The 14,798-nt window shown below is 42.0% G+C and overlaps 1 gene segment (V, D, J or C); it reads right to left on the bottom strand.

Moving 5' to 3' along the window:
- Positions 1-1,182: 1,182 nt before the first annotated feature.
- LOC130882829 (immunoglobulin heavy variable 3-48-like) lies at positions 1,183-1,655 on the bottom strand. The segment is given in 2 exon segments: positions 1,183-1,502; positions 1,595-1,655. Coding segments are annotated over 2 exon segments (366 nt in total).
- Between the last annotated feature and the right edge of the window lie 13,143 nt (positions 1,656-14,798).

The raw sequence follows: 14,798 nt of genomic DNA, 5'->3' as shown, positions 1-14,798 counted from the left end.
AAGGAGTTTTTCTTGGAAACCAAAATTAAACTATTCTCTTGGATGACAGAAACCATAACATTTAACAGAGTGAGAAGTCAACAACAGTATTTATTATTTAATATGAGAAACATAATTATTAAAAATTACCATTTGAATCAAGGTCTCATATAAACTACACAAGAACCAGATCATTGGGATAAATCACAGAATTGGATGAAACCTTTTTAAAAATACACTGTTTTAATTAGGGGTATATGCGTCTGTGTGGATAGTGTAGTGCTCATGGAGACAAACAGAAGGCACAGAGTCCTCCAGACTCACATATGGCTCTGAGCTGCCTGCATCTTCTAGGGTTTCAATCATCTTTGGCTTCTTCAGGAACTGATGCAGGTCAAAAGACAGGATCACTCAAGCTCAGTGTGATGATCTGCATTTTGCTCAGGTAATAGACATCCTAAATTTTAAAAACAACTATAATGGGGATGTGAAAATCAAGTTTTTGACACACAAGAACCCTTCATTTGGTTCTAAACACAGAACTCAGAATCCTTAACTAAAAAGAAAGAAAAGAAGAGAGAGAGAGAGAGAGAGAGAGAGAGAGAGAGAGAGAGAGAGAGAGAGAAAGAAATGGGTGTGGCAGTCAACCAGGTATACCATAAAGGGAATGTGGAGATTGAACAATCACTGATAATAACTGGAAAATCAGACTATTCAGTCATTGAGATCCAGGGCCAGTGATAGAATTTGCCTCTAAATAAGTGTTGCAGATTGTTTGAGGAATGCTGCATATATCAACACACACACACACACATGAGAGAGAGAAAGAGAGAGAGAGAGAGAGAGAGAGAGAGAGAGAGAGAGTAGTGAGAGAGAAAGAGTGAAAGCAAGAGAGTTTGAGACAGACACAGGTAGACAGAGAGAAAGGGTAACAGGGAGAAACACTATAATAAATCAGCACACACAACACAACAGAAAACAGAAATCTGAATAATCATCTGGACCTTCAAAGATTACTACACACTATATTTGTAGAGAAAATCCCTAAGTGTGATATGGAGTAGCAGTGCAGACAGAGAAGTCCAGTATTCCCTGCTTCTCTAAGAAGGCTCTTCTGTGACCCTTATTTCTAAGTGCTCTCAGTGCCCCCTGCTGGTTCTGTGTGCCCCACAGGGGTGTTTGTGTCTGAGCTCACAGTAGCATTCACTCACTGTGCCTTAGCACACAGTAATACATGGCTGTGTCCTCAGACCTCAGATTGCTCATTTCCAGGTACAGAGTGTTCTTGGCATTGTCTCTGGAGATTGTGAACCGACCCTTCACAGCGTCAATATAGGTCATGATACCACCCTCACTACTAATGGATGTGACCCACTCCAGCCCCTTCCTTGGAGCCTGGCGTATCCAGTTCATTGGGTAACTACTAAAGGTGAATCCAGAGGCTGCACAGGAGAGTTTCAGGGACTTTCCAGGCTGCACTAAGCCTCCGCCAGACTCTGACAACTGCACTTCACACTGGACACCTGTAAATACAAAGAATTCTGGTTAGAAAACAGAAGAATTTTTCTCTTTCTCACGTACACACAACACACACCATCTCATGTTTATGAATTACCTTTTAAAATAAGGATAAAGAAAACCAGTATGAGCCCTAAGTCCATGGTGAGTGGCTTTTGTTCAGTGCTGACCTCTGAGTAGGAAGACTTGGGACTCCAGGGCTGGTCTCCTCTGCCAGTGCTGCAGGGTCAGGACAGGACTGGTTTTTATGAGCAAAAGAAGCCTTATTTGCATATCTTCCTGCCATAGCAAGCTCTCTAGTTGGGCCTGGGCAGAAGGCAGTACTCAGAGCAGATATAAGACATCATACATACTGATGACAGTTATAGAAATTGAAGAATTAATGTAACTCTTTGTACATAATTTCTTTGTTAGGGATTCACTGCGTTTTATTTAGTTCCCTTTCACTATATGCATAGAAAATATTGTGTTCCACACTGTCATATCTCTTTAGGGTCAATGTGAAATAGAAGAGCTCCACACATAGCTGTGTTTCCAGATATGAGCTTTGTCTGTCCCTCTGTTTCTGCTGGGCACGGTTTCTTCCTGAGGTATATTTATATTTTAATTATAATGGGGGCATTTAATAAGTGTCTATAACCAAACAGAATACTTTTGTGTCAACTTTGTGTTTTCAGAAAGATTTGTTTTTATTTCTCAAATTCTCATGCTTTGCTTTCTACATACACAGTCCGTTTTTCTCACTACACCCAGCTTTTCCTTTGAAAACCCCTGTATTACCCTGTGCTTTCTTGTCATTCACTTAAGATGTCTTTTCCTGTCTTGACTTCCCTTCTAGTTCCAAGCCTACATAACAGAAACCAGAACATGAAACACGCAGAGTCTCAAACACATAATCTGGATTCTCTATAAGGCAGAAACTGTCCTTCTCAATCTTCGATATGTTGTATGATATAAAATTTCCAGCACCATTCAAATTCTTCCAAGGCTCAGAGAACACTGATGAAGAGGATGTAGGAAGAATGTAGGGAGTGGAGCACAGGGAGGGGTGCTGTGAAAAGCTGTCTTCTGGACATGACATGGATATCACAATCATGGACTCATGATTGTTGTCTGTATAATGCCACCTGGGTTTAAGCCAGCCAATTCCTGCTAATATAGGGCTGATAATTCCTTGTCCCTCTTCTCATTGAGGAGCAGTTGGAAATATATTTTTCTGGACAGGGATATAGTCACTTTTTTTGAGGTTATGGTTACTTGTATGTCCTATGTTGCAGTGCTTGGGTTCACATATGGACATCAGTAACTGTGCTTAAGTAAGTATAAGGTTGGTAGGGACGCATGTTTGGAAGATGTGGGAGGACCTGAGTGGAAAACATTACACGTAGGGGTCCTAAACAGAAAGATTACAAAAATCTGTTAAAACTATATAGCTGAGACTCAAAACAAAAATTCAGAAAGCAACTGATTTAGGAACATTGGTAAATATCAAATAACTTGGTAGGCAACTTTATCTGGGACCATCTTCTCATCCAGCTAAGAATGAGTGGGATTCTTCACTTCTAAAACATCTATTTTCAGATAATCCTATACATGATTTGTACAATATCTTTTCACATTCGATTAGTTGTGGCTTTACTCTAAGGTGACAATATCCCATCATCAATCAGTATTAGGAGGAAAACATATCATTCTTGTCCTACCCTTTCAGGATTCATGCTGCAGAAACAGATATTCTCCTGTTAGATTATATATGTATGTCTTCTAGGTATGCCCTTTTCTTTAAAATTATCTAGAATGAATCAGAGGACAAACAGAAGAGAAGAGAATTTCAAGGTCATATCTATAAAAATTGTTACTTCTTTTCTACTCTAGAGGGAAAACTTAGCATGTGCCTATTTGTTTAATAATTTATTTACCTTAATGTGAATAAGGTAATTCATATTGGTAGGCTCTCTATAAAAAGTTCTGGATATTCTTTATCAAAGGTAAAAACCTGGGATTAGAATAGAGGTATTGGTTCTGATATATTTTACGTCCAACAACTCATTAAAATTTTATCCATTCATCCGTTTCAGGAGCAGCCATGTAAGCTGATTCTCACACTGACCCTGGAAAATGTGACAGTGGAACCTTTGAGTTCAACATCGTGTGGAATTATTCAATTCATGGTTATGTGTTCATCTATCAGGATTCTAAGAATGCAGTCAATGTGATCTCTGAAGCTTCCTCACATACTATTTGTGTCACTACTTAAATTTCAGGAAAAGTCTCAGGCTCAGCTGAAAAGATTCTCTTTTCCTTTTTAAATCTGTCCCAAGTCTATGATCCTTTAACTTGGAGCCCACAGCCAACACGGCTTCTTGGAAGACACTTGTCTAACTCACACCTGCTCTTCATGTAACCAACAACAGAGAGTGCAGAGGAGTAATTTTGGGAGCAACCAAAGCACCAACAAAAGCACAAATTGTGAAAATCATAGAACTCCATTGTCTATGGGAAGGTCTAAAGAGAGATTTACCAGGAACTGGAGCTGATGTCCACTGGGATGTACATATTTGTGTCTGAGAAATTTGTGGTCTGAGTTACAAATATGCCTATAGAGGAATCATTTGCATAGATTTTGAAATGCAAGCTAAGTTTTAGAAAAATGCTAATGTTCAAAGATAAAATTTTGCAACAATTATAACAACGCTTTTATAAGGTCCTATTAGTTTAAAAATAAAAAAAAACTGTGATGGTTCATTTTCTGAAGTAACTTTGGAAATTAACATTAATTCAGGGCAGTTGTGGTTTCTCTATCACAAGTTTAGAAATAAAGAGGATGAATGAAAGATTATTCAAAATTTGTAAACTGTATTACAAAATTGCTAATCAGCAACTTTTGCAATTTCATACTCCAGATTATATATATGTGTGTATATGTATATATATGTATATATGTATAAATATATGTATATATATGATGAAATGTGTATATGGAATATATAAAATTAATGTTCTGTTTTGTTTAACAAGAAGCCATTAGCCATCTTAGAGGATTGTGGGGGAACCCAGATGTTTTAATGTCTAATTTAAAAGCAAGATAAATAGACTACGACAAAGGGAACTCTAGAAGATTTCCTTGTGTAAAAGAAGAAAAAAACAAAGGTTATGACATCAAACAGGTATAAATGAAGCATATTGCAGAACTTCCTAGTTTCTTAAGTTACCACCTCTCTTTATGGGAGTACCTGTTGGTCCTCCATATCCCATGCTTGCTTCGGGAGCTACTTCCGCTCCTTCAGCCAATAGCTTTTAAGATAGCAGCACACTTGAGCGTGGTCCCTTTTATTTTAAAAAAGTAGGAGTAGCTGTGTGCTTGCTCTCTTGCTTCCAGTTCTGCTTCTGGCTACTAGACTTTTTTCCTGATCGCTCAGAGAACTGTTTTTTTGGGATTGTAATCTGTAAGATTTTTTCCTTCAAATAAATAACCATCTTATTAATCATAATTCCAAACTGGTGTGGCATTGTTTGTGACTTATGCCTTTATCTGGAAGCCAACCTTTGGTTTTAAAATGCCCAGCCCCGGCTCTGCTGCCTGCCATCAGCTTGGCTTGGCATGAGCCCTCCCTCAGCCGAGGCCTGTGCATGGAGCCAGCAGTTCAGTGTAGAATATCATGCAGTGACTTTTCTTGCTGCAATTCTTTATATTTTCTCTTTATATGCCTCAGATTGGCTTCAAGTCCCCATGTATCTTATCATTTGCCTCCCCATGTGGATTTAAACTCCATGCCTTCTGGGCTCCACAGGCCCAGACAGTCTCTGTCTGCCTGGTCTGCTCTTTTCTGAGCAGTCTTTAAATCACCCTTGCAGTGCAGCACTTAAGCAGTGTGCAGTGCAAGTCAGAGCATAAGTGGTTGCTGAATGCTACAATCCCTCAGGGCAATTCGTTGTCACAGGAAGGCATATGCAGCTTCTGGGGTCCCGTTCTCTACCCCTGGATTCTGGGTTTCTGGTTCTGCATGTGGAATTGATTTAATTACATTTACTTTGTTGAGAAAGTCATATTTCCCAGTCGTCTACAATCTGGAATTCCTTTGCCTTTTCTATTACCAAAAGGATGTCCTATTACAGATATTGAGTTGAAAGATTTTTTCATTTACAAGAAAAGGATAGAAAAAAATTTGCCTTCACAGTGCCTACTTATAATAATAATTCTTAGCCTACTAGGAGATATCAATGGACTATCCTCCCACAGGAGATGCTCAATAGTCCCATATTGTGCCAATGTTTTGTAAGTCAGCCATTGAAAATAATTCATAAGCAGTTTCCTAAGTCTATAATTTACCATTACATGGATGACCTTTTGTTATCTGATTTAAATAAAAATACTTTAGAAGGATGTTTTAAGAAGTAGAGAAAGTCTTGCCTAAATGGGGATTACAAATTGCTCCTGAAAAGATTCAAAAAGGAGATTCTGTTAATTACCTAGGTTACAGAATAGGTTTACAGAAAATTAGAAGACAAAAGGCACAAATTAGGAGAGAGCAGTTATGGACTCTTAATGACTTTCAAAATTTTTAGGAGACATTTCCAGTCTATAACCAGATGTTGGGATAACACCTGACCTAATAGTTCATTTAAACAAAACCTTAGATGGTTATAAAGATTTGAATAGTCCCAGAGAATAAACAGCTGAATCAGAAAAGGAACTGATAATGGTTAAGGAAAAATTACAGGAGGCACATGTAGATAGGGTGAACCCAAATCTTAGTTGTATCCTAGTCATATTGCCTTCCAAAATTTTTCCTACAGGAATTTTAATGCAGAAGGAATATATTATTTTAGAATGGATATTTATACCACATAAACCTAGTAAAAAGTTAAAAACTTATGTGGAAAAGGTCTCTGAATTAATTACAAAAGGTAAACTAAGACTTCATCAACTAGCAGGTATAGACCCAGCAGAAATTATGGTGTCTTTTACTACTGATGAAGTAAACTGTTATGGGAAGAGACTGAACCATAGCAAAGAGATTATGATAATTTTTGAGAGAAATTAATAGCAACTATCCCAAAAGTGATAGACAACCTCATAAAGATAACTTGCTGGATTCTTCTTTGAATTGTATGTGAGGCACCAATAACTGGAGCCAGTACATTTTACACTGATGCAAATACAACAGGAAAAGCATGTTACAAATCAGAAGAATTTTATAAGGTGGAACAAAGCCCTTATAATTCTGTCCAGAAGGCAGAATTATATACAAGTCTTATGGTGCTAAGGGATTTTAAAGATTCTCTTAATATAGTTACGGATTCACAATATGCAGACAGAGTTATCTTGCATACTGAAACTGCTGAATTTATATCAGATGATATAGAATTGACTTCACTGTTTATCCAGGTGCAAGACATAATCATGAATAGGCTTTGTCCAATATACATAACACACACCCAATCCCATAAGGTTCTGCCTGGTCCTCTAGCACAAGGTAATGCTGAAATTGATCAGTTACTGATTGGAAGCATGTTGCAGGCCTCCGAATTTCATAAAAAACATTATATCCATAGTAAAGGTTTAAAGAAAGAGTTTTCCATTACATGGCAACAAGCTAAGGAGATTATAAAGAGATGTCCTACTTGTTCTTTCTATAATCAAACACCGTTGCCTGCAGGGTGTTAACCCAAAGGGTACTCCAAGGAATAAAATCTGGCAGATGGATTTGTTCCACTTTATGGAATTTGGCAAATTAAAATATGTACAGAACACCATAGACATGTATTCAGGTTTTCAATGGGCAACTGCACTGAGCTCAGAAAAGGCTGATTCAGTAATCACACTTTTATTGGAGGTTATAGCCATAATGGGTATACCTGCACAAATAAAAACAGACAATGGTACCATTATAATAATTTCAGATTGGGACCAGTACAAAACCAGACACACACCCAAAGACAGAGAGAGGAGAGAGAGAGAGAGAGAGAGAGAGAAAGAGAGAGAGAGAGAGAGAGAATTCCTTAGTGGAGATGTACACAGAATAAAATATTCATTGTATTGTTATGCTGGCTTAGTGAGACAAGTGGAGTACCCTTGAAAGTCTCTGCTTATTTTTTATGAACCGCTCAACAAAGAGGGACTGCTGGGAGCCGATTGAGTGGCCGCCATTACAAGATGGCGCTTGGCTCCAGCCTCGCTTGCTGGACAGCTCCATTTAGGCAATGCAGTGGAACCGTGCCTCTCGTATGTGCAGTGACGATGATGTGCTTAGGGCCAATCCCGTGGCCAGGAGCATCGGCAGGCGCGCATCGGCCAATCCAGGCACGACTCGTTCCCTTACCCCCTATATAAGCAGCTGCCGTTTGGTGCTCGGGGCCCCTCGCTTCCACTCTCCCTTCAACCAAGAGGCTCCAATAAAGCGTGATTTGGGAAGAATCCTCGTCTGGTGATCGTCTTTTCCTGCTGGTCAGGGAGTTCGCCGCAACTGGTGCCGGAAACCCCGGGACGCTGGGACAAGCTTTGGTACCGAGTGAGGGGCCAAAGAGGATTCAGAACTCAACACGCGGAGCGGCGACGTTGGTTAGTCTCCCAGGTATGATGATTGCTGGGGTTGCACCTGAGGTGTTTTGCTTGATCTTTGTGGCCCTCATAATTGTTGTTTTTCTGTGCTGCTTTTGGTTGCACAGGGAAGGGAGGAGGGCACAGCAAGCACACCAGGACAACCTATCAGAGTCGGATTCAAAAGGGGGGGACTTAGGCAGGTCTAGACAGAAAAGAATAAAAATAAAAAGGATAGTAAAAAGGAAAAGGATAACAAGATAAAGGGTATACCTAGAGAAGAAACTCAAGAGGACCCTCAACGGGAGGAAGGGGATGAAAAGCAGAAAAACCGGCTTTACCTACTCCTCACAGAGTTCACTGACTTAAATTTGTCAGACGATGAACTCAGCTCACAGGAAGAGGGGGAGCTAGAGGAGGAGGCTGCTAAGTATGAGAAAGAAAGGTATGAGCGGGACTATCACTGTGCCCCAGCCTATAACCCACCCCGTGCTCGCGCACCGATGGAGGGTGTGTCTCACCCCTCGGCACCGCCATTAGGTGCACAAGCGGCTGAACCAGGAAGGGGTTGCCATTATATTAGCCAGAGCACTTGGGCACGCTTAGCCTCAGCATACCCGGTGATGGAGGATTCTGTCACCCATCATAGGTGGTATGAGCCAGTGCCATATAAACAACTAAAAGATCTGGTAACAGCAGTTAAGGATTTTGGGGCTACTGCAGATTATCCAATCGCCCTCCTGTGCAGACTTTGCACCTCGGTGCTGACACCTACAGATTGGACAGAGATGGCTAGGGCCTGCTTGACTCGGGGACAGTTTCTGGATTTCAAGTCTCTGGTTGCCGATAGAGCCCATACCCAGGCTAGAGTTAATGCTCAAAATGGTCATCATGATTGGACAGCTGATATGCTTCTAGGACAAGGACAGTTTGCTGGCAACCAGGTTGGATTCCCTCTAGAGGTCTATCAGCAGATAAGTGATATTCACTACAAGGCCTGGAAGGCGCTCCCCAATAAGGGGGAGGTAGCTGGCAATCTAACCAAAGTTATTCAGGGGCCTGTGGAGCCGTTTTCAGACTTTGTGGCTAGGATGATGGAGGTTGCAGATAAAACATTTGGCAGCTCTGAATACACCTTGCCCTTTGTGTAGCAGATTATTTTTGAACAAAGTACCAAGGAATGTCAGAGAGCCATAGCACTGGTCAGGCACAAGGGACTGGATGCCTGGATAAAGGTTTGTAGAGAGATCAGGGGTCCCTTGACTAATGCAGGACTTGCAGCCGCTATGCTTTCAGCCACAAAGTCAGTCCGTGATAATAAAGGAAAAGGGTGTTTTCGCTGCGGCCAGTTGGGGCACCTTAAATGAAACTGCCCCAACGGCAGTGGGCCACCAGGAACAGCCGTGAAACTGGGCCCACGTATGCCTGGTACTTGTCCCCGCTGTAAAAAGGGAAAGCATTGGGCTAATGAATGTCTTTCAGTTAAGGACATTAACGGCCATCCCATCCCACAAACTTCCAATCTTGTGTCAAAAAACGGGATGAGGGGCCCTCAACCCCGGGGCCCAAAAATATTTGGGGCATTTCAGACTTCAGTTCCAGCCCAGAACCCAGTAGGATCAACCCACCAGTCTGGAGGGCAACCATCGGTTCCTCAGGGATGGACCTCTGTGCCACCTCCGGAATGGTACTGACCCCGGAGGTAGGTATCCAGATATTGGGGACTGACATGTCCGGCCCCTTGCCACGGGGCCATGTGGGATTGTCCTGGGGCGTTCCTCATCCACAATGAAAAGTTTGATTGTCCTTCCAGGAGTTATTGACCCTGATTATACGGGGCAGATCAAGCTCCTTTGTTATTCTCTCAATGGTGTCATCTCTATCACCCCTGGCGATCGGCTTGCACAATTGTTAATTTTGCCTTCCCAGCATGAGAAGTTTCCCTTCATGGGCGCATCAAGAGGGAGTGCTGGTCTAGGCTCTACTGGAGTTGATCTCGCCTGTTTATCAATGGCCTTGGACAATAGGCCTGTTTTACAGTTGATAATTGAAGGAAGAACTTTCTCAGGCCTGGTGGATACAGGGGCAGACCGAAGCATTATCAGAAACCAGGACTGGCCGAAACAATGGCCCTTGCAACAATCCTCCCAGTCCTTACAGGGGCTGGGATATGCACGGACTCCATGCATAAGCTCCAGAGAACTAACCTGGAGGATGGAGGACCAACAAGGAAAGGTCCAGCCTTTTGTGGTAGATCTCCCGATCAGCTTATGGGGGAGGGACATCCAACAGCAGCTCAAGCTCAGATTAACCAATGAGTTTTCAGAAAAAAGCAAGGATATGATGCAGCAGCAGGGGTTTGTTCCCTCACAAGGTTTGGGGAGGTGTCTTCAAGGTATACCCCAACCGATTCCACCAACCAGCAAAACCGATCGAAAGGGACTGGGTTTTTCCTAGGGGCCACTGACATGTCGGCTTCTATTATAAGATCCTTGCCCATACCATGGATAACAAACAAGGCAGTATGGGTACCCCAGTGGCCCCTTTCCCAGGAAAAACTGGAAGCCGCTAGACAATTGATCCAAGAACAGTTATTACTAGGTCATATTGAACCATCCGTGTCTCCATGGAACACCCCAATTTTTGTTGTAAAAAAGACATCAGGAAAATGGAGATTACTTCATGATTTGAGGGCCGTTAACAGTCAGATGCAAGTTATGGGCTCAACCCAGAGAGGCCTCCCATTGCTATCAGCATTGCCAAGGGGTTGGCCTATCATGGTCCTGGATATTAAAGATTGTTTTTTCTCCATTCCTCTATGCCCACAAGATAGGGAGAGATTTGCTTTCACTGTACCTTCTGTCAATCATGAGCAACCAGATGCCCATTTTCAATGGCGAGTTCTCCCACAGGGAATGGCCAATAGTCCCACTATGTGTCAGCTATTTGTGGATTCTGCCTTGATGGCTGTGAGGCAACAATACCCTTCTGTTAGAATTATTCATTACATGGATGATATCTTATTGGCAGCAGCGTCCCAACGGACGCTTGAAAATGCTTTTCAAAAGACAGTTCAAACCTTGGAGGCATATGGGTTAACCATAGCCCCTGACAAGGTACAAAGTTCTACAACAGCGAAATTCTTGGGATCTATTATTTCTCCCGATGCCATTCGATCCCAGAAAGTTCTTATACGGACTCAGCATTTAAAAACTCTTAATGATTTTCAGCAATTGCTTGGGGATATTAACTGGATCCGGGGGTATCTTCACATACCTTGGTCCGAGCTGTTGCCTTTGTTTTCCATCCTGGAGGGTAATCCTGAAGTAACTTCCCCTCGCTCCTTGACACCTGCAGCCATGCACTCCTTGCAAGAGGTTGAGAAAGCCCTATCCCAGGCTCAATTACATCGATATGATCCCTCTTTGCCTATTCTCTTGTGCATCTTAAAGACGAGACATTCACCCACAGGGGTCCTGTGGCAAAAAGGGGCCCTTATGGTGGTTGCATGGCAATTCCATTGGGGCAAAAACACTTAGGTATTACCCCAACTTGGTGGCTGTTCAGGCTCTAAATGGCATAAGGTTTTGCTTGTCCTCCTTTGCAAAAATGCCTGACAAATTAATTATACCCTATACCAAGGATCAGGTGGAGACTTTGGCTGCCACCATGGACGATTGGGCCCTTTTGGTCTGCGCTTTTCCAAATATCATAGATAATCATCTCCCTAAACATCCCATCCTAAGTTTTGTAGAAAATAACTTGATCTATTTCCCCCGAGTGACCTCCCTAAGACCAATAGTGGGAGCCTTGACTATATTTACTGATGGGTCCAAATCAGGGAAAGGTGCTATGGTGGTGGGTAATCAACCACCAGAGGTTTTCAACTACCAGCCCGGCACCCCCCAGGCCACAGAATGTCTGGTGGTGTTAGAAGTTTTTAAGAGATTCCAGGAGCCTTTTAATTTGTTCTCAGATTCTCAATATGTGGTTAATTGTAGGGACATAGCCCCACCCATTGGGGGCGTGTTCGCCTCGGGCTAATGTTTACGGATAAATCTGCTGGGCGTGAGCCCAGCAGGCCCTTTTCTTTTGCTCCGCTTTTCCGGTACACCGCGGGAACCTTTGGTCCTGTAAGTTTATTTCCTTATTAAAGCTGTATATATCTATATAATCTGTCTACATTCATTTGCGCCACCACATTTGGCGTCCCAACGTCGGGCTATTTTGCCCCCGACCCGGCACAGGGGGGGCGCAAGCTCCACCTTTCCCGGCTAGTTGCCTGAGCTCAGGAAGGCGATTTACAGCGCGCTCCCTGCTCGCTTTCCCTTCCCCCACTCCAGGCCACTACAGTCGCAGAGCAGCGACCCCCCACAGAGCAGTTAATAGCTCCCTGCTTCTTCCAAACCCTCACTGCCTGATTTAAGTGAAGCACCCGCGGTTTTGAAGTAAAAGCCACCAAACCCCTTCCCTTAACAGGCAGTACAATAATTTTTGTTTTGAGTTAATTGTTTCAGACCGGCTCTGGCTTAGACCACGTGGACTCAGGTGCATTTCTTTAGCCACCACTGGCAGGAAAACTTCATTACAGGTACATAATTTTCTTTTATAAATAAGAAAAATGTCTGAAAACATTACCATTCAAGACTTTAACAGCCTTTTCAGTTGTACCATGTGGGAGATTTTACAAGAAGTGTCTGTCAGCCCACAGATATGGATCTTTCTGGGATTCGTAGTTTTCCTTGGTACTGTATGGTTTGATAATAGAAATATGATAAAGTCTTTACGAGACGAGGTTGAACGCTTAAAAACAATTGAGAATGACAACAATCTTCTCAAAAATCAGTTTGAAGTTCTCCAGGCAGAGAACAGATCTTTGTTTAACACAACTCGACAAACTGAAAAACACTTAAAAACAATTGAGAATGACAACAATCTTCTCAAAAATCAGTTTGAAGTTCTCCAGGCAGAGAACAGATCTTTGTTTAACACAACTCGACAAACTGAAAAAAATTTAGAAGAGGTACAGGCTGATGTTAAGGAGAAATTCATTACTATGGAAGAGGGAACAGCTGATTTGGATCGTAAGCTTCAGTCCCTTTCTGAAACATTAACGGCTGATATTAAGGAGAAATTCATTACTATGGAAGAAGGAACAGCTGATTTGGACCGTAAGCTTCAGTCCCTTTCAGTAGGAACAGAAACATTAACTGAGAGAATCAAAACTGCTGAATGTGACAATCGGATTTTGTCTAAAGCTTATGACAGATTGACAGAAAGATTATCTATACAAGAAGGCACGGTATATGCTATAAAACTTATGTCCAAAGATGAGACATTATCTCTAATGGACAAACTTCATACTTTAGAATCCTCAATGAAGGCTTTAGAACATAATTCTGGACAGGAGATTCAGACATTAAAGAAGGCAATGGTGAATAGAATTGAAAAGATTGAGGAATTTCTAAATTCTGAGGAAGAAGAGCAAGAGGTAGAAAGGCATATTTTAACTAAATCTGTGGGTAAATCCCTCCGGGACAATTCCCACAAAGCTCTACCTACAGTTCTACCTGCCTTTCCAGTTGTAACAACTGAGAAAGTAGTTGGTTCCAGAAACCCTAGGGTCATCAAGGAAGATACATGGGAACCTGTCCGTATGAATGATCTCAAAGAAATTAAACAGGCTGTAATGACTTTTGGAATGAATGCCTCTTTTGTTAAAGAGATGCTAAGATCTTGGGCCACGACGAATAGGGTCACGCCCAATGACTGGTTTCAACTGAGCTCTGCTGTCCTTGAGAGTGGAACGCAATTGAAATGGAAATGCTTATTCAGGCAAGAGGCTAGACTTTTAGAACAGCAGGAAAGAGCAAAGGGAATTGAGATTTCCATAGATCAAATTTTGGGAGAGGGGCTATTTTCTGAGCCTCAGGAACAAGCTAATTTGGATGAAAACATACTCTCCGTGTGTACTACAGCAGCCTTAAGGGCTTGGGACAGGGTGCAAGACCCAGGACAGAGGATGGAATCATTTGTCAGAGTTAAACAGGGTCAGAGAGAACCCTTTAGTGACTTTTTACAAAGAATAACTAAAGCTGTACAAATAGGGATATCTGACCCAGAAGCAAGACGTATAATGATCGAGACTTTGGCTTATGAAAATGCAAATGTGGAATGCAAAAGGATTTTGGGACCTTTAAAGCTCAGATCAGCGCCATTAGAAGAATGGGTCTTGCATACACTAGATGTTGATACATTTGACTATGGCACTGAAGCATGGGTAGAAGAAGCAATTTCCAATGGTAAAAGGAGACATCAGAATACCAAATGTTTTAATTGTGGCAAAATGGGTCATATGAAAAGGAATTGTAGACAACGGATTTTCAGAAATAATAATAATGCATCTTCTAGAAATAACAGAAATAGGAGGACTCAGCCTTCAGGTTTATGTAGAAGATGTGGAAAGGGCAGACACTGGACGAATGAGTGCAGGTCTACAAGAGATAGACAAGGCAACCTGATACAGACGGGAAACGTGAGAGGGGGGGCCTCACAGGCCCCCATGGCAAACATGGTTCAGTCATTTCCAGTTACTACAGAGAACATGACTCGTCAGGACAATTAGAAAGCCCCATGCCTACTGTTACAAGCAATAATGATCAGAAAGATGAGTTCCGTGTATTTTGGCAAACTTCTATAAATGACCAAAGACCAAAGCTGAGAGTGTGTGTAAATGGCATTTTTATTACTGGCCTGCTGG

The sequence above is a fragment of the Chionomys nivalis genome, chromosome 10 (genome assembly GCF_950005125.1).
Source record: "Chionomys nivalis chromosome 10, mChiNiv1.1, whole genome shotgun sequence".
NCBI lineage: Eukaryota > Metazoa > Chordata > Mammalia > Rodentia > Cricetidae > Chionomys > Chionomys nivalis.
This window is presented reverse-complemented; position numbering and strand designations above follow the sequence as displayed.